Below are 25,422 nucleotides of genomic sequence, written 5' to 3' on the forward strand. Positions count from 1 at the left end.
ATGGAAACAACAGACTCAATCTCCTTTCCTCCTCAGGCTCACGCTAAAGTGCTTGGCACAATAGCATCTCCAAGCCCTGTATAGCTGGTAGCAACTCAGGATGAGACCGATGGTTCTCCACCTGATTGACAGTGTCAGAGTATGTAACAAGGCACATCCCTTGCCCAGCACATACAGATCCTTCAGCAGGGCAAAACCACTCATTGAAACAAAACAAGAATGTAAACAGATACCTCATTGATAGAGAGATATTACCTCACCCACTATGTCTTGCTAATATCCTGGGACTGCTACAGCTAAACTGCATACAACCAACAGATATGTACATCACATGAGATGGACATTCTGCACAGTTCAAAGCACTGTGCTACTGGTATACCAATGTACGGATCCTGTGTTGACCACAGCAACTGCCGGGCAGGGGCACAAGCATGATGGAGACCTCCATGACTTGAGCCCCCAGCACCTGGGAGTTGTAGGGTCCCCCTGTCACCGCTGGCCCCTGAGAACTGTGGGGCCAAGCTCCCAGCCGCAGAAAGCAGCAGGGGTGAGAACCCGAGTTCCTGGCCACTGTGGACAGCAGGGAGACCCCGAGCTCCCGGTCCCCGTGGGTGGCAGGGCCCCTGTGAGATCCTGGCCACCGTGGGCGGCGGGAGTGCTCCGCAGCTCCCGGGGGAGCCCCGGAGCATGGAGCTGCTGTGGGCAGCTGGGGTGCCCTGGAGCTCCGAGCCACTGCGGGCGGTGGGGGAACCCTGCAGCTCTGAGCTAGGCTCCGGTGGGGTGGGGAGCCTGCAGCTCCTGTTTTGTCATGCACATTTTTAGTAAAAGTCCCAGATACGCCACGGGCTTCCGTGAATTTGTCTTTATTGCCCGTGACCTGTCCGTGACTTTTACTAAAAATATGTGCGACAAAATCTTAGCCTTGGTGATGACCAATGTGAGCTCTGCAGTTTGCACAAGCGCAGTCCCATCAGTGCCGGTTGGGGCTGTGCACTTATCCAAGGAGGATGTAGGTAACTCCCAGCCCCAGGCCAGTCCCATGCCTGGGCCAGGGGAGCTGTGGTACAGGGCGCTCCGCAGCTCACTACACCCTGCCTCTGCTGGGGTTCCGTAGGCCATGCCTCGCCCCTCGCCCCCCCAGCGCCGGCTCTGCCTCCAGGGCCGCAGCCCGACACGCCCCCGCGCCAGGCTCCTCGGAATCTGCCTCGAGGGAGCGCGCGCCAGAGCGCTCAGCTGCTAGGCAGCAACAGCCGAGCGCCGATCACCAGCCAAGCGCAAATAGCCGACGGCCGAGACAGCCTGCCAGGTTTGGGGCGGGCTTTGGCGCCTCGCTTCCGGGACGCCAGCGGATGTTGGGGTTTGAATCGGGTGTCGGTTATGACACTGCTGAGCCTTCGCCGTGAGGCTCGGAGCTGGCGATGCTGCTTGCGGAGCTGCCGTGTGAGTAACGGGCCCTTTTCCCCTGCGCTGCGGGTCCCGCAGGCTGGTGCCAACGAGAACAGGGTTCCCGCTGGGCCTGCCCCGACCCCCCGCTTCACGCTGGGACCCCCCCCCGCCTTCCGCCTGCAGCCCCGGGGCGCGCTCCCTCCGGCCCCTTCTCCTCTGACCCTGTCCCCGGGGTGCGGGGGCAGCTCTCCTTCCGGGACCCCTCTTCCTCCGATTTTATCGCGGGGTGCGGCTTTGCCTCCGACACCTCCCCCCTTTCCCGACTCTATTCCGGGAGGGTTGCCCCATCGACCTCGTGTTCTCCGGCCCATGGCACTGCCACCCATACGCTGATACAGATCAAGATCTTCCTCGTCTCATGGGCTGGGGAGGGGGTTTAACGTGCAGAATAGGACCCCAGCCCCCTCTCCTGTCTCAATAGGGAACACGGGGCAGAAGAGACAACCAAATCCCATCCCCAGAAGGGAGAAGTCCAACATTCTCCTCCCCAGAGGCAGAACGGAGCCCCTCAGAGAGAGAGATTGTAAACGCATAATGCACCCCCAGTGGAAGTAATTCCCCCTTTTCCCTGTGTAAGCTAACTGAAGCATCTCTGAGAGGACTGAACCTTGCAGGGAATATGCTGTATGGAGTAAAGATTTTATTTTATGTTAAACTTTTAAAAGATGCTCTTTAGGCTCACGCATCTTAAGGTCTGTTAGCTTGGACTGAATGATGTCGGAGGAGCTCTTGTTAATCTTCAAAATGCTCCATGGACGTTTCTGCTGAAGTCTGAGTATCATTTGCTGAACAAATAGCCCAGTGGCTTTCTTGCAGGACCTGTCATTATGTTGTCACACACCACAATGTGAACCTAAGACCCTTTCATATTTAAATTAAGGGGGCACAGTGTGAACTGAAATAGCACCGGTGAAAGCCGCATATAGCACTTTGTTGTTTGAACAGCATGGAAAGCATGCACCTGAAAGCATCTTCCCTTTGTTCATTTATTGACATTTCTTTTACTTTAAAATCATAAAGACTTCAGAAATTAAAGAACAAACTTTGCCAGTTTGCAAAAGATCAATTTAGTCTTATTTTGAATGAGTGTTTCCCCCCAAGAATAGGTGCAGTAGGTGTCTTGAGCAGAAGCTGCTTTTAATACAGATATGATGTCACTTCAATAATACAGCTGTGTGAAAAGCAGGGGTAAGATGCTGGGGCGGGGGGGTGCAGAGCAGTTTGCGGGGCACAAAGTGGCCGTACTCTTCCAGTCTCTTCTTAGAAACTAAGGTTTACCCATTGGAATTGTCAACATGAGGTGCCACTCACAATAGGCTGTGCAAATATTGAAAATAAGGTTATATGGTGCTAGAATATGCCAGTGGGCTAAACTAGGCTCTTTGGGCTTGGCTCCTTCTTGATTCAGGCTGTGTCTACACTACACAGCTTTTAGCGATATGGCTGTGTTGCTGCTGCCGTGCCGCTAAAAGTCGTGCAGTGTACTTGTTGTTTGTTGGCTCTCCTGCCATGTCTATGCCAGGGGTTCTCAACCTTTTTCTTTCTGAGGCCCCCCACAACATGCTATAAAAACTCCAGGGCCCAGTGGGGGAGGAGGGATTCTGGGCTGGGGGCATAGGTGTAGTTTGACTTCTATTTTGGGTAGGCAGGGGCCAGCGAGGCTTGAGCCAGCTCCGCACGGTAGGGTCTGGGGAGGGAGCACCACCTACACTCCCTGACTCACCTCAGTAGGCCACCCGTCCTGTTGGGTTTGGGGCGGGGGGGCGCAACCAAAAATGATAACTCAAAGGGGGAGGGGCTTTGCTACCCTCTCCCTGAGCGATTTTCAAACATTTTGAGCTAAGGGCTGTGTGCGGGGAGGGGAATAAGTCAGGGTGCACGCAGGGGTAGCTAGGGGCCATGTGCACACATGGGGTAGCTCAGGGTGCAGGGAGCTGTGTAGCTCAGGGTGCAGGGAGGGGGGGTTCATAACTGTGTGCCCAGAGGGCTCCCCTGCAGTCCCTGTTCCCTGAGGGCTCTGCCAGCCATAAAGCCGGGTCCCCCACCCAGGCGGCTTTTATTGGCTGCGTGAGCAAATGGGGCTGGGAGCTGAGGAGCAGTTTCAAACCCCTGCAACAGCAGGAAACAAGGGAACGCTGCGGCTGCCTGGTCCATGGCACCAGCCAGAGCAGCAACTGTCCCTCACTGCCTGGTTCTGGCTTCCCACCTCTGACATGGCCAGGGAGCGGGGAGAGAAGGAGGTGGAGTGGGTGTGTGGAGCTTTCCCGGGACTGCCCTGCTCTTGCACTGTAGTTTTGGCGGGGCAGAGGGGGAGTGCAACACCCCCATGTCTCCCCCATCTATGCCCATGGGCTCAGGGCTTCTGCCCCTTGGGGAGCACCGGGGCTCTGGAATTCAGCCCCGCTGCTCCCAACTCGAGCCCCAGGTGGGGTGCTGAGGATTGGGCTCTGGGTTTTAGCCGTGGGGCCCGCAACCCCCCTGAGAGAGTTCTCGGACCCCCTGTTGAGAACCACTGACCTACACTACAGAGTTAGGTCGACATAAGCTGCCTTGCATCAACCTAACTCTGTAAGCATCTACACTAAAATATTGCTCCTGCCGTTGTAACTCGCCCGCTATACTGACTTAACTCTACCTGCGCAAGAGGTATAATGCTTAGGTTGACATAGTTAGGGTGACGCAGTACTTTCATCAACTTTAGTGGCCTCCAGGAGGCATCCTGCTATGCCCCACTGTGACTGCTCTGGTCACAGTTTTGAACTTGGCTGCTGGGCGCCCAGGTATACGTGTACACGTCCCTCCACTTTTAAAGCCCTGTGAATTTTTGAAATTCCATTTCCTGTTCGCACTACCTGGGGAGCTGACTTAGTAACCCGCTCCATGCGGCAAACGCGCTCCTGCCTGGAGTACACAGGATGTGGTGGATTCTCCTGGGTCTGTGGGGAGAAGAGGCTGTGCAGGCACAGCTCCATTCCAGCTGAAGAAACGTCAATATCTATGAGAAGATTGCTCAGGGCATGGGGGAGAAGGGCTACAAGAGGGTCCCTCAACGATGCTTTGAGAGAGCCAAGGAACTGCGACAGGCGTACCAGAAGGCAAGGGAGTCTAACAGTTGCACTGGTGCAGAGCCACTTTTACAGAGAGCTGCGTGCCATCCTCGGCAGAGACCCCTCCACCACCCCAAGGGCCCGGGGGATACTTCGAGGGAGTTGGAGTCACAGGCCTCCGGAATGAACAGTGAGGAGGAGGAGGAGTATGGGGAACAGGCCATCGGGGGATCCAGTGACGCAGTTGAGCCAGTCCCTAGAGTCCAGCATAGGCAAGCCTGATGCAGGGGAAGGAACCTCTGGTAAGTATGTAGTTTGCTTTGATATTGCAGGAACACATCTATCTATTCATTTACTCTTTTTTTAAATCATGCTAGAAGAGACAGCAATTCTACCTCTATTGGTTATTTCACTATCTGCTTCTCATTTCCCTGTACAGTTAGGCAGAGGGCGCCCTGCAGAACAGTTTCTTTATGTGCACTGGGATGTCCCGTGAATCCTACATAGAAATCTCAAGAAAACTTGCTTGGAGGTAGTCTGCAATCCCCTGCTAAAGGTTTCTAGGGAGGGCTGTCTTATTTCTTCTGTGGCAGGACGCTTTCCAACACCACTCAGGAATTAATTCAGCAGGCACCATTGCAGCACACAGGCTAGCAGCATAGGAACCCTGGTCTGCAGTCAAACACATGTAGGAACTATTCCCTTTCAGCCTCCGTTACCCTCAGGAGTGAGATATCAGCAAAAATCCCCACTGCCTATGGAAAATCATGCTAATGTTCAGTTGCCCTATCTGCATATATTCATACCCCAGAGCTAGCCCCCCAATCCCATTGTCCCAACTCATCCCCGAGCTGTACTCACTATGGCTGGGACTGCTGTCGTGCTCTATGAATCCCAAGGAGAAGTAAGAATGTAGTGCTTGTAACTTGTGTGGATCAGGGGGAGTAAGTTCGGTATACCAAGTTTCCATTTATCTTGTGAATATAGTCAACACACAGAGGTACTATTGTATCTTTTGCAGCTTGAAATGTGGCCTTGAGGGGCTCTCCATCCACACCAGCGGAGCAGCTCAGCCAGATAAGAAGAAGGAAGAGGAAGCGTGATGACATGTTTCAAGAGATCCTGCAGGCCTCTGTTGCTTTGCCTATCAAGGACAGGGCTTAAAGGATCACCCTTGCAGACAGACTGGACGGGGATAAAGAGGAGAAGAGAAAAGCACAGGAAAAGGAGAGAGATGTGCAACAGGAGATGCTAGTGCTTCTCAAGCAGCAAACAGACATGCTGGTGACTCTTGTTGACCTTCAGGTTCAACAGACCTGTTCTTGCCTCTCTCTGCAGCCCATGGACAACTGCATCCCACATCTCCCTACACCCCACCCTCCCCAAATGCTATGTGGTGCCTGGGGCTGCTGCAGGACCCCTCCCACTTCACCCTTGGGGAGAGTACAGACAATCACAGCCATGCATATGCTGACGTCTGAGAGAGATGATTGGTGTATGTGTTTGTGAAATGAAAATGGCCGTTATTTCCCTTCAAAGGTTCCTTTTCCCTGTGTTTATAAAGTTTCATTAAATTATATGTCTGTCTGGGTTTGCAATAAAAGTCTATTTGTAGAAATTTAATTAATCTTTATTCACAACATATGCTGGCTGGGGCTGACATTCACAGATAATACAGCATTGCAGATGCCTCTATTGATATTACTACATACACTGCACTCATTATAAGGTTCACACTGGGGTGCAAAAAACCAAAGCCAGGCAGAGCACACTACAGCAATGCACATTCTGCACTATTAAAATGGTCTTTCAAAGCCTCCTTGAGCCATATAGCTCCATGTTGAGCTCTTATAGCCCTAGTATCTGCCTGCTCAGAATCAGCAGACAACTTTTCCACCTCCCCCCTGGCAGAAACTTTTCCCCTTAGCTTCACAAATATTATGAAGCACACAGCAGGCAGCTATAACCTTTGCGATATTTTGTTTTCACGGAGATCTAATCTCATAAGTAGACAGCACCACTGGCCTTTCAGATGGCCAAAGGCACATTAAAATGTCATTCTGCACCTGTAGAGCCTTTAGTTGAAGCGTTCCTTGCTGCTGTTGAGGTGGCTGATGTATGGCTTCATGAGCCATGCGAGTAACGGGGTAGACTGAGTCTCCAAGGATCACTACTGGCATTTCAACATCCTCAATGGTTATATTCTGGTTTGGAAAGTCCCTGCTTGCAGCCTTCTGTAGAAGCCTGTGTTCTTAAAGATGTGTGCATCATGCACCCTCCCTGACCATCCCACACTGATGTCAATAAAATGCCCCCAGTGATCCAACAGAGCGTGCAATACCATAGAAAAGTAGCCGTTTCTGTTGATGTACTCTGTGCCAAGATGGTCTAGTGCCAAAATAGGGATATGTGTGCCATCTGTTGCCCCACTGCAGTTCGGGAACCCCACTGCTGCAAAACCATCCACTATGTCCTGCACATTGCCCAGATTCATAGTCTTTCGTAGTAGGATGCAATTAATGGCCTTGCACACTTGCATCATAGTAGCCTTCATGGTGGATTTCCCAACTCAAAATTGGTTCCCGACTGGTTGATACCAATCTGGCATTGCAAGCTTCCACACAGCGATTGCCACTGACTTCTCCACTGTCAGGCTGCTCTCAGTTTGGTGTCACTGCCAGAGGACTGGGGTGAGCTCTGCACGCACTTCAGGAATGTGGCATTGCACATTCAAAATTTTACAGCCACTGCTCATCATCCCATACCTGCATAATGATTTGATCCCACCAGTCCCGGGCCCAGAACTGGTGCTCCTCCATCTGCAGCTGCTCTGTGAATGCCAACAATAACTTGAGTTGTTTCTATATCCCACAGCAAGCTAGCCTCCAAGGAATTGTCATGTTGCCTGTGACTCCGTGTGCGGGATCAGGCGCGTTGTACGCTCAATGCTCATCACAGTAGTGCAGAGCTGTTCAGGATCCATGCTTTTCACAGAGATGGCTGACGTGGGTTTGCAGGGCTTTTGAAAAGAGGCCAAAACTTTATGGGATGCAGATAAAATTATGAGCTGGAGAAAACTGCATCATGGGATGTTGAAACCATGTTCCCAGTCACCCCTGTGTGACTTGTTTGCTTCCATGAGACATCAGAAACCTTTCCCAAAACACCCTGCATTAGATGATGGCGAGTTGCACAGTGTGATAGCTACCCACAGTGGACTGCTCTGCATCAGTGCAAGCGCTGCTAGTGAGGACACACTGCTGACACAAGTTTAGTGTGGCCATGCAAAAGCAACTTACATAAACGTACATCTGTCGCAGTTATTAACTTCTGTCAACTTAGTTTTGTAATGTGGGCTTGCCCTTTATTTTGAAACTGATAGCTTAGATTCTGGAGAACAATGTAGTAGAGTTAGAGAGATGCCATATGGATTGTTTCTGAGGTTTGGTATACACTAATTGTAAATAGACATGACACTAAAATATTGTCTAGGCCAGTAGCACAAAAACAAGTTAAATCACTTATTATGGACTAACTTGCCTAGCATTTCCTTAGGTTTACTCTGTTTTCCCCCCAAGTAAACATAGTCCAATTGCAAGGTATTGTAAACAAATTTCATTTTTAAAACAACTTTTGTTTCTGTATTAAATGTACTACAGTCCTTAGGAGTCATCTTACCTATTGCCTGCAAGTCCCCATTTCTTATACACTTCAGCTGTTGACTAAATACTTGATTTCAAAATTAGTGGAAGACTTGAGGAAACAATAATTCAGGCAAAATAGTTGACTATTGTCTCACTTTTGTACCCAGTGAGCAATGATTTAGCCCCAATCCTGCAACTGGATCCATGCAGGACAACCTTTGCATTTGTATGGAACCTCGCTGGAGTTGGGGGCTTTGTGCGCAAGCAAAGTTTTGCTCTCACAGATCCTTAATTTGTGAATTAAAAACTCCAGGGCACACCACACTGAGATAAGAGAGCAACGCACTGCTTTTAGTAACAGTTCCTCTTTCTTCTCCCCAAAACCCAAAAGAGAGAATGAAATGTTAGGTTCTGACATTTGTGCTTCTCATTGCCAACCAAACCTAAGTTCCCCCTATCTATCAGGATTTTTCACCATTTAATTAAGCCATAGGGTACTGATGTCTTGGATCCTCTTTGCCTATACAGATGGTCCCTCTGTTCGAGTGCCCTAAAAGACTGAAGACCTTGAGGGTGCCAGGGGCCATTGCTGAGTGAGGAAAAAAACATCTTTCACGGGGAGTTCCAAAGAGGTAAGGTACTGTTTTAAACTCTGTTCTTGACTCCCTCACTAAAGAAGGGTGGAAAAATAACTTCTTTGTAGCTTATCAGATTCAGTTAAATTGGCAGAAATGGCATTAAGTGACCATCTTGATTAGCTGATTTGTTTGGCAGTGTAAGGGCATAATAAATGTGATCTACATTATGTAGGTATATAACCTGAAGTTAAAATTGTCCAAAAGTATTAAAACAAAATGAGATTGAATAAAAAGGTTGATGCATTAAATTGTATAACTAGTGATTTCAGATTATTCCAATCACAAGCCTTCACTTCTATAGATATTCCTGCACCAGCAGATGGATTACATGACCCAATAGGTCTCTTCTATGTTTGTCTTCTGATTCCTAGAAATGTTACAGTTTTCTTCCCATGTGCATTGCCAGCAGCTCCTTGAAGAGTGGCTATAGTTTTAAGATTTGTTGCATGTTTCTTGTTTAGTCAAGCAGTGTTTCCCATATTTTTGGAAGCTGAGCCCTTAGTAAGGAAGATGAAGTCAACTACCTTTAGCCCTACTGTGGTGTTAAATGTGAACAGGTCTATCCAGAATAATCGGTCACTCTCTGTAGATCTTCATAATATGATATTCCTCAACTTTGTCACATGTTTTAATCATTTAAATGATTGGGATAGTTCATACCTTAAATCTAATCTACACTGTCTGCAACTTCAGGGAAACACCACTGCATCAGTTATACTTGGATCAAGTTTTCTGCATAAGCATGACAGCGAAAAGTTCTGGAGAACTACTAACAAAATGGATCAGATTTCTTCCTGGTGTAACTCCACTAAAGCCCAGTGAATTATAGCAGGGAAAAGTGTGGCCCACTGTGTCGTGGGGTATTTTTTTGCAGAAACTGAAATCTTGTCAGTTGATTGAGAACAAATTTGCATTTAAATAAATGCATAGTTTACTAATTTGATAGGCAAACTGCAAGTTCTTTGCCAGTGTATTTGCAAAAGCATCTTTTGGAAAGTGGAAATAAAATTTGTTGTTCATGATTTGGTTCCCAAATGCTGCGGAAGTCAGAGGCAAATTGCATTAATGAAAGGCTTATTGTTAGAGCACTACCAAATTCACAGTCTATTTTCATAAATGTAATGGTCATAGCATTTTAAAAATCTTGAATTTCATGGTTTCAGATATTTAAATCTTAAATTTCTTGGTGTTGTAACAAAGCATGAATATGTATTTGAAAATGGCAAAATATAAACTTGTAAAGCTTATGATGACCCCTCCCCTCACCGCCAAAAAGTGACAACCTCCGGTCCCCACATTCCATGCCACACTTACTTCTATGCTGCTGCTGGTGGTGGCACTGGCTTCAGAGCTGGGTGCTCAGCCAGCTGCCACCACCCTCGGGCCATCCAGTTCTGAAGGAAGTGCCACTGCCATCAGCAGCGCAGAAGTAAGGGTGGCAATACCATACCATGTCACCCTGACTTCTGTGCTGCTGCTGGCGGTGCTACCTTCAGAGCTGGGTGCCTGGCCAGCAGCCGCCGCTCTCTGACTGCCCAGCTGTGAAGGCAACACAGAAGTAAGGTTGGCAATACTGCAACCCCCCTCTAATAACCTTGCGACTCCCTTTTGAGTTGGGATCCCCAGTTTGAGAAACGCTGTATAGTATAGCATAAAAGTACAGAAAAGATCAGATTTCAAAGGGGAGATCAGATTTCACCTTTTCAGCCTTTATTCTTTTCAACTTTTACCTTTCAGAGTGAAAGCTGAATTTTAATTTGTTAGGACTTTGAGGCCATCTGGGAAGCATTGTAAAAGGAAAAATGTAGAAGTAGGTTACTTAGTCTTTTAAGACTAGAGTTTAAAAGAAAATTGAATTAAATACAGTAAAATGCAGCATACCATCCTCAACAAACTGAATACTTTTGACATCTTGTTTTAATTTCCATAGTAAACAGCTAGAAGAAAGGTACTAGAATGAATGAAAATACCCTCTGCCGCTTCCAAAGCCCAGGTAAGTAAGGCTATTTAAATGATTTAGCACAGTGGCTCTCAACCTTTCCAGACTACTGTACCAATTTCAGTGGTCTGATTTGTCTTGCGTACCCCCAAGTTTCACCTCACTTAAAAACTAAGTGCTTACAAAATCAAACATAAAAATACAAAAGTGTCACAGCTCACTATTACTGAATAATTTCTTACTTTCTCATTTTTACCATGTAAATATAAAATAAATCAATTGGAATAGAAATACTGTACTTACATTTCTATGTATAGTATATAGAACAGTATAAACAAGTCATTCCCTGTATGAAATTTTGGTTTGTACTGACTTTACTAGTGCTTTTTATGTAGCCTGTTGCAAAACTAGGCAAACATCTAGATGAGTTGATGTATGCCCTGGATAGGGTGACCAGATATCCCGATTTTATAGGGACAGTCCCGATTTTTGGGTCTTTTTCTTATACAGGCTCCTATTACTCCCCATCCCCGTCCCAATTTTTCACTTGCTGTCTGGTAACCCTCCCCTGGAAGACCTCTGCGTACCCCCCAGGGGTATATGTATCCCTGATTGAGAAAGACTGATTTAGCTAACTTACTGTATTTAAATGTTTACAGAACTTGTAGATGCTGCAATACAAAGGCAATAATTTTAATGTAGGATTTCAATTTAAATTCAACAGTATGGCTCCAGCATGTGGCTTGGTAATGCAATGGTTTAAAAGAATGGGTGAAATTTCAATAGTAAAATTGTGTGTTGAAACATGATTCACTTCAGAGTGAGTTCAAGGTGGCATGATATTCTTGATGACTAATTTTCCTAATTTTGTTAAAGGCTTCCCGTAATTATGTTTATGCTTAAAACATATTTTGATAGTTTTTTAAAGCAAATAAATGCTTTAAAAAAATCACTTTGGAAGTCCAACTGCTGGGTTAAACTTAGCTGTGTGTGAGACATATCTATTAAGTTGAGACTTCACTTTTCTGAAAATAGAAGAGTTTAAAATAGCACTGTTTTCTTTCTCTGTTGTGACTGTTAACCATATTCATTTAATGCTAATGGTACCTTTAGATTAATGGAAGTATCAGTAAATTGAAGAAAAACTTTAATTTATTTCTACTGCGGGTCAGAATTAAGATATCTGAAATTAATTTATCTGTTTCTAGCTTTTAGTTTTTGTTCATTTTCTGAATTTCTTGGTAACCTTAATAGTTTGTTTTTGTGTTTTAAATTTGTTAAATCCAAGGTGTTCTCGAATTTGCTAATGGATCTGTTTTGAAACACTATTGTACATTGTACGGGCATTTCTAATATGTGACTTAATGCAGTCAATGGAACCCCTTCACTGAATCATGTATTGCCAAATGGTTGCCACACATACATATGAAAAAGCAATGGACTAAAAAGTAGTAACACAGTTCTTCAAGTTACTGCACAGGCGGATCCCATTTCTGGTGTCCATGTGCCCAGTCACAGGCGAAAATGTTTCATACTCTACCATTGCCAATAGGGGTCACACATATGCCCTTTGTGACTTGTGTCCCCTTCCCCAGGGCTTAAAGGGTACAGCAACCACCACTAAGTTCCTTCTTCCCATGAGGCAAAGTCAGAACAACATACTGTCCCTTTGTAGTAATCTTGTTACTTAATAATTTGTTTATGCTTAGTAGCTAATTTACTTGTTACTGTTTCAATTAGCATGTTCTTAGTAGGTTTAAAAAAAAAAAAAGGGCAGCAGCTTATGGCAGAGCCAAGGCTTCAAGCCATGTCCTCCTGTGGGGAGATCGCAATAGATGCCTTTACTGTCTGGGTGAGGAACCTGTCATGGCTAAGTGTGAAGTTTGCAAGTCCTTCAAGAAGTGCGCACACTAGGAGTGGTAGTCCAAACTGAAGCTTTATCTTAGGGAAAGGTCCATGAGAGTTATGTCTGACTCAGCACAGACCTGATATAGAGGCTTCTGTTTTCCCAGCTCATCTCTCCAAGGCTTCTGTCACCAGAAACGTGACACCTAATTCAGGAGCAATTTAAAAAGATTTGGGTCCATTGGAGCAGTCAGAGACCCTTACTGTTTGAGGACTGAGTGACTGACTCTCAGAGTGCCCAGGACAGTCTTCTGCAATGCTTTCCTTGGCAGCACTGGCAGCTTTGATCAAAGCCTGCTGTGCACCAATTGTTTTAACTGCAGAGGAAGCTTCAAAGCAGAGGGGCATCTATAGCATCCTCCTTGCAGGGACCTTTTATAACTAAATTTGCAGCTCCAAAAGCTTCTTTTGTGTCTTCACTAGACCTTAGGGTCACTCCAGCACCTGAGTCACCAGTCCTGGTGCTTTTCCTGATCTCAATACCAGACAGAGCCCCTCCTCAAAAAGAAAACTAGGGTGCCTCTAATGAAAATATCTTTGAACCAGTATGTCAATACAATCAAGGATTTAACACCCACTCAAATCCTTCAGTTTCCTGTCATGGCTTCTCATTCCTCTATAGACTCTAGCAGGAGTCCTCCCTCAAAGAGAAAGTCACACGGACAGAAAGAAAATAAGTTTAGGGTGGCATATGGACAAGAGCCTCCTAATAGACCTAAAGATGCCTGTTAGTTTGTTTTCAATTGTATGCAAGGTCTTGGAACAAATTTTGAAAGAGAAAATAGTTGAGGACACAGAGGCAAACAGTAATTGGGTTAAAATACAACATGGTTTTACAAAAGGAAGATGGTGCCAATCTTTGAGAAGATAACTGATTTTTTTTATTTATTTTTTTTATACCAAGGGAATGCAGTACATCTAATCTACCTGGATTTCAAGAAGGCTATTGATACAGTTCCACATGGGAAATTATTAGTTAAATTGTAAAAGATAGGGATTAATATGAGAATTGAAAGGTGGGTAAGAAAATTGTTAAAGGGGAGACTACAAGGGGTCATACTGAAAGGTGAACTGTCAGGCTGGAGGGAGGTTACTAGTGGAGTTTCTCAGGGATGGTCAATCTTATTTAACATTTTTATTAATGACCATGGCACAAAAAGTGGGAGTGTGCTAATAAAATTTGTGGATGACACGAAGTTGGGAGGTATTGCCAATACAGAGGAGGACCGGAATATCATGCAAGAAGATCTGGAGGACCTTGAAAACTGGAGTAATAGAAATGGGATGAATTTAATAGTGCAAAGTGCAGGGTCATGCACTTAAGGACTAACAACAAGAATTTTTGCTACAAGCTGGGGACTTACAGTTGGAAATGACAGAGGAAGAGAAATATCTGGGTGTTTTGGTTGATCACAGGATGACTATGAGCCACTAATATGATGCAGCTGTGAGAGAGGCTAATGCAGTCTTAGGATGCATCAGACGAGATATTTCCTGTAAAGACAGGGAAGTGTTAGTACCATTATATAAGGCACTGGGTGAGACCTCATATGGAATACTGTGCAATTCTGTTGTCCCATGTTTAGGAAAGATGAATTCAGACTGGAACAGATGCAGAGAAGGGCTGCTAGGATGATATGAGAAATGGAAAACCTACCTTATGAGAGGAGACTCAAAGACTTGTTTTGTTTAGCCTAACCAAAAGAAGGCTGACAGGAGATATGACTGCTCTCTGTAAATATATCAGAGGGATAAATACCAGGGAGGGAGAGGAGTTATTTAAGTTAAGCACCAATGTGGACACAAGGACAAATGGATATAAACTGGCCATCAACAATTTTAGGCTTGAAATTAGGTGAAGGATTCTAACCATTAGAGGAGTGAAGTTCTGGAACTGCCTTCCAAGGGAGCAGAGGGGGCAAAAAATCTAACTGCCTTCAAGACTGAGCTTGATGAAATTGATAAGTTTATGGAGGGGATGGTATGATGGGACTCCTTACAAGCATGTAGCCACTAGCAGCAACTATCTCCAATGGTTGTTGATGGGACACTAGATGAGGAGGGCTGAGTTACTACAGAGAATTCTTTCCCAGGTGTCTGGCTGGTGGGTCTTGACCACATGCTCAGAACCCAACTGATCACTATTTTGGGGGTCAGGAAGGAATTTTCTCCCAGGTCAGATTGCCAGAGACTCTGGGGGGTGGGGGGTTTGCCTTCCTCTGCAGCATGGGGCACAGGTCACTTGCAGGTTTAAACTAGTGTAAATTGTGGATTCTCTGTAACTTGAAGTCTTTAAATCATGAATTGAGGACTTCAGTAACTCAGCCAGACATAGTGGGTCTATTACAGGAGTGGGTGAGTAAGGTTTTGTGGCCTGAAATGTACAGGAGATCTGACTAGATTATCATGATGTTCCCTTCTGATTTTAAAGTCTATGAGATGCTAATTCTCACTATGCACCTTGGTTCCATCTGAAAGGGCCACAATGTCCCTTTCCCAGGTGGCCATATTGGTTCTTATGCCCTCGATATCCGCAATTTCAGGAACAATATTCCTACAATAGACAATCACCTGCTGAAAACTCTTATAAGTCTGATCACTGTCTTCATCGAGTTCAAGATACAGAGGAATAGCAAATTTTAAGTAATGGTGAAATACCAGCCCATCAGGACAATCCATCTGATGCTATACTTGGTTCTTCTTCCTTACCTGATGGAACCATGTCTCCGGCTACACCTCTTTCAGCTGATGATTTAAAAAATTTTCAGGAATTATTGAAGTTCCTTTGGAGACAGTTCAGGAAAAAGCGCATATAAACCTTTTGATATTCTACAGCCAGCATCCCAGAGCAGGGTTGTGTTACCTATTAACGAAGGAATATTGGATCTGGCAGAAGATCTCTGGGCTACTCCTGCTTCCATTTCAGCTACTGCAGAAAGATCAGCTATTGATCATAAATGTCAGGTGCCATCTAAAGGATTTGAGTATTTTTATATTCATTCAACACCATTGTCACTGGTGGTTGTTGCAACTAATGAACAATCAAAACAGGCTGGAAAATCTACTCCTACAGTTTGATGTGTGCTTTCTCTCCATTTGCATTGATTCCAATAGTGTTATGGAAAATAAGGCAAGAAAAGGCTTGAATTATACAGTGACTACTGCTTGGCCTTGCCAGTTTTGGTTCTCAGATCTAATGCTACTGTCAGATCTTGAACTTGGAGCATAAGTTGATGAAGACTTGATAGCACAGTCTGATTCTCCACCCAAATCTAGCCTCTCTGCATCTCATGACTTGGATGATATCTGGATGTCCTCAACAGACAGAGTGCTCTTCAGAGGAGCAGAGTATTCTTCTTCAGAGTAGATAATTATCTGCTCGGATTGTTTATACGGCCAAATGGAAATACTTTTCTTTATGAGGAAAGTCTTAACGTTATGCTCCATGTCAGAGTTCTGGTCCAATAATAGATTACCTCTTAGATAGTCCCAAGTGCTTTAAATATATCTCTTCAATCAAAGTCTATTTGGTAATGATATCCGCATTTCATCCTCCAGAAGAGGGAGGTGCAACTTTATCAATCAATGAATAGATTTATGAAATTTTTTCCCCCACATTTTTCCTCCTGTGAGAAAGATTGCTCCAGCATGGGACTTCAGATTTAGTGCTTTCTTCACTTGTGGACCACTCGCACCTGAGCTCCTTGAACCGCTATCAAATTGTCCAATTCATCTACCGTCAGTGAAGGTGGCATTCCTGGTGGCAATTACATCAAAATGTAGAATAAGCAAATTTACAGCCCCTAATGATAAATCTTCCATACAGTTTTTTACATGGATAGAGTAACTGTGAGACCACATCCATCTTTTTATTCCTGGCGTACTCAAATTTTCATATCTACTGATGCAGTAATTTTCCAGCTTTTCTCCAAAACCTCATTCTTCACCTTCAAAATTACATACATTAAATGTGAGATCACCGTTCTATTACCTAGGTAGCACTAGATCTTTTGGTAAAATGCCAAGACTTTTCTTTGTTTATGATAACAAATCAAAAGGGATGGCTAGAATGGGTATGGATGGTATTAGAACTGCTTATGATATTAATAAGAGTCCTCCATCAAACATGCAAACTCACTCCACCAGAGTGCAAACAGCCTCAATAGCATGCTGAAGTTGGGTTCCAATATCAGAAGTACGTAGAGCAGTTACCTGGTCTTCAGCTCATATGCTTACAAAACATTATTAAGTCACAGTTTCAAGATCTGATGCCCATTTTTGGAAGAGCTATTTTGCAGTCTCTTTACAGATAACTTCTAGTTTCCACCTCCTTCAAGAGCAGTTACTTAATCTGGGTAACCGGGGTTCTTCGAGATGTTCTTTACATGAAGATCCCATGACTTGCCCTCCATACTGGCAGTTCAGAGTCCCACAAATGAGGATTCTGGGTGATGAAGGAACTGAGTGGCAGTTGGGGTTGCTGTGCCCTTTATGCCCTCAGAGCATGTATGATCCCTGTTGGACACTTCTAGTGAAAATGTTCTGAACTCCTTTGCTGGGGCACATGGACACCATAAGCTGGATCTACATGTGCAGAACATTTCCAAGAACCACAGTGACTAACAGGTAAGTATGATTCTTTGCATTGATCTTATTATGTTATTGAGATCATCAATACATCCATTATATTTCTACAAAAAAAGTTGAGTACAATCTGTTTATATTCAGATACCAGTTACTCTACACATTTATAATGTACCGCTCACCATAGTGTTTAGGCATTCAATTGACACAATATTGAAGATACCACCTTAGCTGGCCTTTAAAACAGGGCATTTCAACTGGTGGTGTGTGGCTTGCTGATAGGTTCTGAGAGGCGCCTGCTGGGTCAGCAAAATCCCTTGTTCACTAGGATCCAGCAGGAGCCAGGGAAGGCGCAAGCTGCAATCTCTCCTCTCTTGCTCTTTCTGCTCTGCACTTCCAAGCCTACCCATGAAAAAAGAGGGAAGGCTAGGGGATGGAAGTGGAAAGCACCTACAAAAAGTGGAGAGAAACATCAGCCACTTAAATTAAGTGGAGTGTGGTAAACAAACACGACATTGAATTCCATCTGGTGAATATCAGATGGGTGGTACCGGCTTTACTACACTTATCCAGTAGCCTACCTCATACTTAATTTATTTAAGGGTTAGAAACCAGCATCTTCTGTTAATGGACCATTTCCATTAAGTGTTTCTAAATGGTGTTTTACTATTTTAGCCTGTGTCCTCTGTCAACGAACTGATGACTGTCCCGAAAAATATGGAGAAAAGAGAACTTACAAGGAATACAGTCTCACTGTTCATTACTACTGCTTGGTAAGTATTTCATATTGATCCTGAACCGAATTCTAGGAAGTTACCTATTTTTCTGATGAGAATTGGTAAACTAAACAGCAGTGAACCTGCAACTCTTTGTCTGCAAAATTCCAAGATCTCTCTTCTAATTTCCAAATTATTTGCTTTTGGGGAGATTTACTGAGCTTTTTCAGTTATTTTAAAGATACAGCAGCAAAAAGAAAACACATCATAATAAGTTGTTACTCACTGTTGAATAGTCACATTGGCAATTAGCACATTCCCAAATCATAAAAACTTGGTAAAAAGAACGAGGAGTACTTGTGGCACCTTAGACACTAACAAATTTATTTGAGCATAAGCTTTCGTGGGCTAAAGTCCAATTCATCAGATTTAGCCCCCGAAAGCTTATGCTCAAATAAATTTGTTAGTCTCTAAGGTGCCACGAGTACTCCTCGTTCTTTTTGCTGATACAGACTAATACGGCTACCACTCTGAAAAATTTGAAAGCGTTTTTAAAAATTGGTGGTAATGGATCCATTTTATCCCATCTGACTCTTCATTTAAATGAAGATTTAGTTTCAGAATTTTAGGATCTAAGAACTCAAGCCTTCATTAAAATATTTCCCCTACCCCTTTCAGTATAATTCTGTTTTTAGCAGCATACATGTAATTATTCGTTTGTTATGTGGTGTTCCGCACTCTGCATTATCTGGCTTCATTATAGCACTAGCAGCGGTTCTCAAACTGTGGGTCAGGACCCCATTGTAATGGAGTCACCATGGCTGGCGTTAGCTGGTGGAGTATCCTATTTGTTCTCTCTATATAAATAAAGCCTGACAGTCTTGTATCTATTTTTCTGTTTTGTTTTTTAATGTAGACATATCAGGAATATCAAGTCCAGATACTACATTACAGCTGGCTTGAAGCCTGAACCTCACCGACAAAGCCTGAGCCCCTCCGCCCGGGGCCGAAGCCCAAGGGCTTCAGCTCTGGGTGCTGGGGCTTTGCTTTGCCTCCCCCTGCCCAGGGCAGTGGGGCTTGGGTGGGCTCAAGCTTTGGTAGTGGGGTCATGTAGTAATTTTTGTTGTCAGAAGGGGTTGCGGTGCAATGAAGGTTGAGAACCTCTGCACTAGAAAAATAGTCCTTGTTTCAGCTTAGTAAGTTTGAGTCTTATCAGGTCACAGGTCCAGTAATGCAGCCATTTTAATAATAAAACTTAAACTGAGAACAGCTATGGATACAAGCTAACGAGATGTTTAATGTTTTTCGCTGTGACAACATCAGCTACAATTGTTACTTTCCAGAATTAATATTTCATTTAGACTTTATTAAACTGATAGACTTTAAGGTCAGAAGGGACCATGATGATTGTTTAACTCGAGGCTTAAAGATGATCTGCAAATGGTTTTTAAAAGCTGGTGGGGTACCCTGTTTATTCTCTATGGATAAATAAAACCTGAAAGTCTTACATCTATTTTTCTGTTTGTTTTTTAATGTAGAAGTGTCAGGAATATCAAGTCTAGTGTTCCCTGTTCTTGCTGGAGGAACTCATAGATGTCTCCGTTAATTGCATTGATAGAATGGGTTGGGTTTTGAACCTTTAACAAAGATATCCTGTTTCTAAAATAAATTTAATCGTCATTGAAGTTATAAAGTTAAACAAAATTTTAAACAGTCCCACTAAAATTTCTTTTGCTATTTCTTATGGTATTATTGTTTTACTAATTCTTTAGTTGTCATCAGGTTTCCTGGGCAGACAAGACCTGAAGTTCCAATGTAAAAATCTGGGGGGGAATAAACTACTAAATGTACACACACTTGTGTGTGTGCACATGGTTGCAGGCTGCTATTACAGCTTATGAAGATGCAAAAAGGTGAAAGCCCATAGTTTTTCGTTGTAGATTACTTTTAAGGTATTGGGATAGATTCTGGCTCTCACTGAAGCCCCTATTCACTGGTTTGGCCATGTAAGGAGGCTATGGGAGAATTTCCTGATGCAGAATCAGCATAGGGCTGATGTAAGAGGCCCTGTGCAGTTCCCTTTCACAGATCTCTGTGTGGAGAGTGGGAAGGGGCATGCTTGTAGCACTAAGTGCTTCAGAGATTCTGGGCTGCAAAGCCAGTTGGGTAACGCTACTGTAAGTTACAGCTTCTTTACTGCAGGGGCCATTTTGGCCATTGACCTTCTTGTTCTGGGGAGCGCCTTCGTTCTGTGTGCCTCTGAGGAAACAACATAAAACATAGCCTATCGTTGCTGCATAGTGAATTATCCACATGAGTCGTGTTAGTGCAGTGTTGGGCAACCTGCGGCCCGCAGGCGGTCCATCAGGGTAATCTGATTGCAGGCCGCGGGACGTTTGCTGACACTGACTGTCCGCAGGCACGGCCCCCCGCAGCTCCCAGTGGTCGCGGTTCTCAGGGACATGCTGGCCGCTGCTTCCCACAGCTCCCATTGGCCGGGAACAGCAAACTGTGGCCACTGGGAGCTGCAGGGGCCGTGCCTGCAGAGGGTCAACTTCAACAAAATGTATTGTGGCCCTCAATCAGATTACCCTGGTGGGCCTAAGGTTGCCCACCACTGTGTTAGTGTCTTTAAACCAATTATGGTTTTTACTTAAGTCCTGTGGATGTACTAAGAGCTATAGGCTCCTTAAGAAATAAAAAGGACACAAGGTGAATTATTTCCTTGATATTTTTTTTCTATTATCACAGTTTCAGATATTTCATAAAAATCTGTATTTATGATTCTTACAGGTAACTATCACATTTGTGTTCCTGGTGTTTTTCTCTCAACATAGATCATTGTACACTTCTGTGTTATCTCATTTTCCACCTGTCAAACAAGAGTTCCAAGTTATTCTGATGAATTTTTGCTGTTTATTTTAATATTCAGACAATACTCTTCCAATTTCTTTAATGAGCTTCCAGTCTGGTAATGTGTAAAAAGCCTTGCTAAAATACAAATAAAATATCTTGAATACTTAACTTGTCCACTCAATATGTAACAGTATCAAAGGGCCATCAGATTATTTTGGTATGATCTGTTTCTAAAATCCTTGTTGGCGTTACTCAGTAGATTCACCTGTTCCTTGTGCTTTCAAATAAATTGTAATCTGGGTTTTTGTTAAGAACTCATAGAAATGTAGGCCTGGAAGAAACCTCGAGAGGTCATCTAGTCCAGCCCCCTACACTGAAGTAGGATGAAGTAAACCTAGACCACCATCCCAGACAGGCATTTGTTCAACTTGTTCTTAAAAAGCTCCAGTGGTGGGGAGTCCACAAACTCCCTTCATATTCCAGTACTTAATTATTTTTATAGTTAGAAAGCTTTTCCTACTATCTAACCAAAATCTCCCTTGCTGAAGATTAAGCCCATTGCTTGTCCTACCTTCAGAGGACATGGAGAACAATTGATTGCTGTCCTCTTTATAATAGCCTTTAACATATTTGAAGACTGACATCAGGTTCTCCCCTAAATCTTCTCTCAAGACTAAACTTGCCAAGTTTATTTAACCTTTCCTGACGATAAAAGGTTTGGAAAACCTGACCAATTTTTGTTGCTCTCCTCTGGACTTTCTCCAATTTGTCCACATCTTTCTTAAAGTGTGGTGACCAAAACTAGGCAAAGTACTCTAGCTGAGTACTGGTCTCGCCAGTACCGAACAGAGCAGAACAGTGTCTTACATATAACTCTCTTGTTAATACACTTCAAAATATTCATCTTTTTCACAGCTGCATCACTATTGACTCATTCATTTTGTGATCCACTGTAACCCCATAATCCTTTTCAACCTACCATCCATTCAGTTATTCCCCATTTTGTAGTTGTGCATTTGACTTTTTTGCAATTTCTAAGGGTAGTACTTTGCACTTTTCTCTATTGAATTTCATTTGTTGATTTCAGACCAATTCTTCAGTTGGTCACGGTCATTTTGAATTCTAAACCTATCCTCAAGTGCTAGCAGCTGCTTCCAGCTTGGTGTCATTCTCAGAATTTATAAGCATTCTCTCCTCTCCATTATTCCAAGTCATTAATTAAAATATTGAATAGTACCAGATCTAGAGCAGACCCCATGGGACTCCATTAGATATACCTTCCCAGTTTGACAGCGAATCATTGATAACTCATTGATAACTATCCTTTGAGTATGGTCTTTCAGTCAGTTATGCATTTACCTAACAGAAGCTTAATCCAGACCATATTTCCCCAATTGGCTTATTTGTCATGTGGCACTGTGTAAAAAGCTTTAATAAAATCATTATATATATATATATATATCAATCACATCTACTGCTTCCCCTATCCATTAGGCCAATAACACTCTCAAAGAAGAAAATTAGGTTTGTTTGGCATAATCTTTTCTTGACAAATCCATGCTTGCTATTCATTTTAACCCTATTACCTCTAGGTGCTTACCTATTGATTGTTTAATAATTTGTTCCAATATCTTTCCAGGTATCAAAGTTAGGCTGTGATTGGTCTAGAATTCCCCAGGTTCTCTTTGTTCACATTTTTAAAGATTGGTACTATGATTGCTTTTCTCAAGTCCTCTGAGACCTCAACTATCCTCCATGAGTTCTCCAAGATAATCGCTAATGGTTCCAAGATTGTTTCAGCTAGTTCCTTAAGTACCTAGGGTGCATTTCATCATGGCCAGCCAACTTGGCTACATCTAACTTCTCTAAATATTCTTTAACCTTTTCTTTTCCTATTCTGGCTTGTGTTCCTTCCTCGTTGTTGTTAATATTAATTGGGTTAAGTATCTCATCACCATTAACCTTTTTAGTGAAGACTGATGCAAAATGGGCATTAAACACCTCAGCCTTCTTGATATCATCTGTTATAAGCGCTCCTTCCCTGCTAAGTATGAACCTACACGTCTTCTTCGAGTAGTGCCCCTATGGGTGCTCCACTTGAGTGTGTCTGCATCCCTGTGCCTAGGATCAGATATTTTTGATAGCAGTGCCCATTTGGTCCGCACATGCTCTCCCCGTCTTGCTCCAACATGACAGCAGGACACACTCAACAGGAAATTCTCACAAGAACATGAGTGGGAACTAGATACCATGGTCCTACACAAAATAATCAGGCATTGGGGATTCCCAAGCATAGATCTTTCTGCCATGGCCAGAAACAGCAAGTGCCCACAATTCTGCTCAAAAGCAGGACTGGATCGTCAATTTCTGGGGGATGCCTTTTCCTTCTATACGCCTATCCTCTTTCCCATTAATACCGAAAGTAATACACAAAATAAAGGAAGAAAAGGCCATGATTATTTTGATATCCCCAACATGGGTCCAGACAAACATGATTCCCTTATCTTTTATGAATGACGATGTGCCCACCAATCACTCTTCATCCCATTTCACACTTCCTGTGTCAGGATGCAGGCCAGATTTGCCACGCAAATTTAGAAGTTCTCTATGTGAAATCATGGCTCTTTGATGGTTCCAAGATGTCGAATGAATTGTTCTGAAGACGTGAAAAAGATATTGTTAAATAGCAGAAAAACCACCATACGTTATACTTACCTTCAGAAATTAAAGAGATTCTGAATCTGGTGTGACAATATATACATCACAGCTATATTCTCTCCCTTGCTGTTGGTGCTGGACTATATCCTAGGACTAAAAATATCAGGACTATCATCAAGTTCTCTGAGGGAACATCTCATGGCAATTTCAGCCTTCCATGATAAGATCAACAGGTGTTCACGCATCGCACAACAAAAAGTTTTCTTAGAAGTATTTGGAACCTCTACCCATAAATTTGAGATGCTACACCTTCTTGGGACCTTAACTTAGTTCTAAGATGCCTCACTGGTGCCCCACTTGAGCCCATGGTGACCTGCTCACTCATACATCTCTCTGTGAAGACTGCCTTTCTCATGGCCATTACATCCACACAAAGAGTGGTGGAAATAAGAGCTCTCATGGAATAGCCCCCACCCCTTTACAGTTTTCTTCAAAGATAAAGTTACTTTGAGACCACACCCAATTTTGTACCTAAAATACCTTCATCCTTCCACTTGAATCAGCCTATTCATCTTCCATCGTTCTTCCCCAAACCAGACAGGAATAAAAGGGAGGCAGTGTTCCACACACTAGACATTAGGAGCCTACTACCTGGAAAGGACAAAACCCTTCAGAAAATCACCTAGACTATTCTTTTCAGTTGTGGAGAGATATAAATGCTTATCCATATCTAAACAAAGACTCTCAAAATGGATTTCCAATTGTATTAACTATTGCTGTCAGTAACAAGACTTTCAACCCCCACCAGGGACTGGAACACACTCTGCAACATCACTTTTGACCTCTATAGCTTTCTTCAACAATGTTCTCATCACAGACATTTGTAGAGCTGCAAGCTGGGCATCTGCTCACATGTTTACAGAACATTATGCAGTCACTCAAGACTCAGCATCTGATGTGCTATTGGGACTAACTGTATTATCATCAATAAAGAATCCTACTCTGAAGCCCCATCCGCCCAACACGGGGCACTGCTTTGCAGCAACTTACAGTGGAGCCCCCATAGGGATACTTCTCGAAGAAGAAGAGAGGGTTACTCACCTTGTGCAGTAACAAGTTCTTCAAGATGTGTGTCCCTTTGGGTGCTCCACTACCAGCCCTGTCTCCTCTACTTCAGAGTTTAGACATAGACTCTGCAGTAGATAAGGACCTGAGGGCAGTTTGGTTGCATGTGCGGCCCAAATGGGCACTGCTACCAAAAATCTCCAATTCTTGAAGAATCTCAGTTACTGCAGAATGCATCCGATGAAGTGAGCTGTAGCTTACGCTCAAATAAATTTGTTTGTCTCTAAGGTGCCACAAGTACTCCTTTACTTTTTGCAGAATGTGAGTAACCCTCTCCTTCCTTTGTCTTTCTTTTGCTTCTAATGTATTTACATAGAATCTCTTCTTATTGCCTTTTATGATCACTGCTAGGTGTTATTCATTTTGTGCCTTACCCTTATTGATTCTGTCCCTGTATGCTTGTGCTAATCTTTTGCACTCATCCTTGGCAATTTCTCCATGTTTCTACTTTTGGTCTGATTCTTTTTTGATGTTCAGGTGATTAAAGAGCCATATTGGCCTCTGATTCTTCTATTTTTCCTTCTCATCAGATTAGCTTGTTGTGTCTTCAGTATTGTCTCTTTGAGAAACTGCCAGCTCTCCTGAATTCCTTTTTCCCTTAGCTCTTCTTCCCATGGGACCTTACTACCAGTTCTGAGTTCGTCTGCCTTTTTGTAATCCATTGTGCTTATTCTTTTGCTCACGCTTAAAATGACTAGATGTCCCGATATTAGGGGCTTTGTCTTATATAGGCAACTATTTCTTCCTCCCCCCACTGGTCCTGATTTTTCACACATGCTATCTGCTCACCCTACTCATGCTCCTTCATTTCCTTAGAATAATGAAACCTAGCTTTTCATGATCACTTTTACCCAAATTGCTTTC

General features: G+C 43.7%; 1 protein-coding gene across 3 annotated transcripts in view; it reads left to right on the forward strand.

Annotated features, from left to right (window-relative positions):
* Positions 1-814: 814 nt before the first annotated feature.
* Positions 815-25,422, forward strand: part of G2E3 (G2/M-phase specific E3 ubiquitin protein ligase) — a 55,102-nt gene continuing 30,494 nt past the window's right edge. For 2 of the 3 annotated variants that reach the window (XM_075129742.1, XM_075129743.1), the window contains exons 1-4: positions 815-1,440; positions 8,666-8,769; positions 10,706-10,768; positions 17,879-17,976. In XM_075129742.1, the coding sequence (XP_074985843.1) occupies positions 10,732-10,768; positions 17,879-17,976 (135 nt within the window). In that variant the 5' untranslated portion in view covers positions 815-1,440; positions 8,666-8,769; positions 10,706-10,731. The remainder of the gene's footprint in view (positions 1,441-8,665; positions 8,770-10,705; positions 10,769-17,878; positions 17,977-25,422) is intronic. The other variant, XM_048852394.2, reaches the window with a different exon arrangement.

The sequence above is a fragment of the Caretta caretta genome, chromosome 6 (genome assembly GCF_965140235.1).
Source record: "Caretta caretta isolate rCarCar2 chromosome 6, rCarCar1.hap1, whole genome shotgun sequence".
NCBI lineage: Eukaryota > Metazoa > Chordata > Testudines > Cheloniidae > Caretta > Caretta caretta.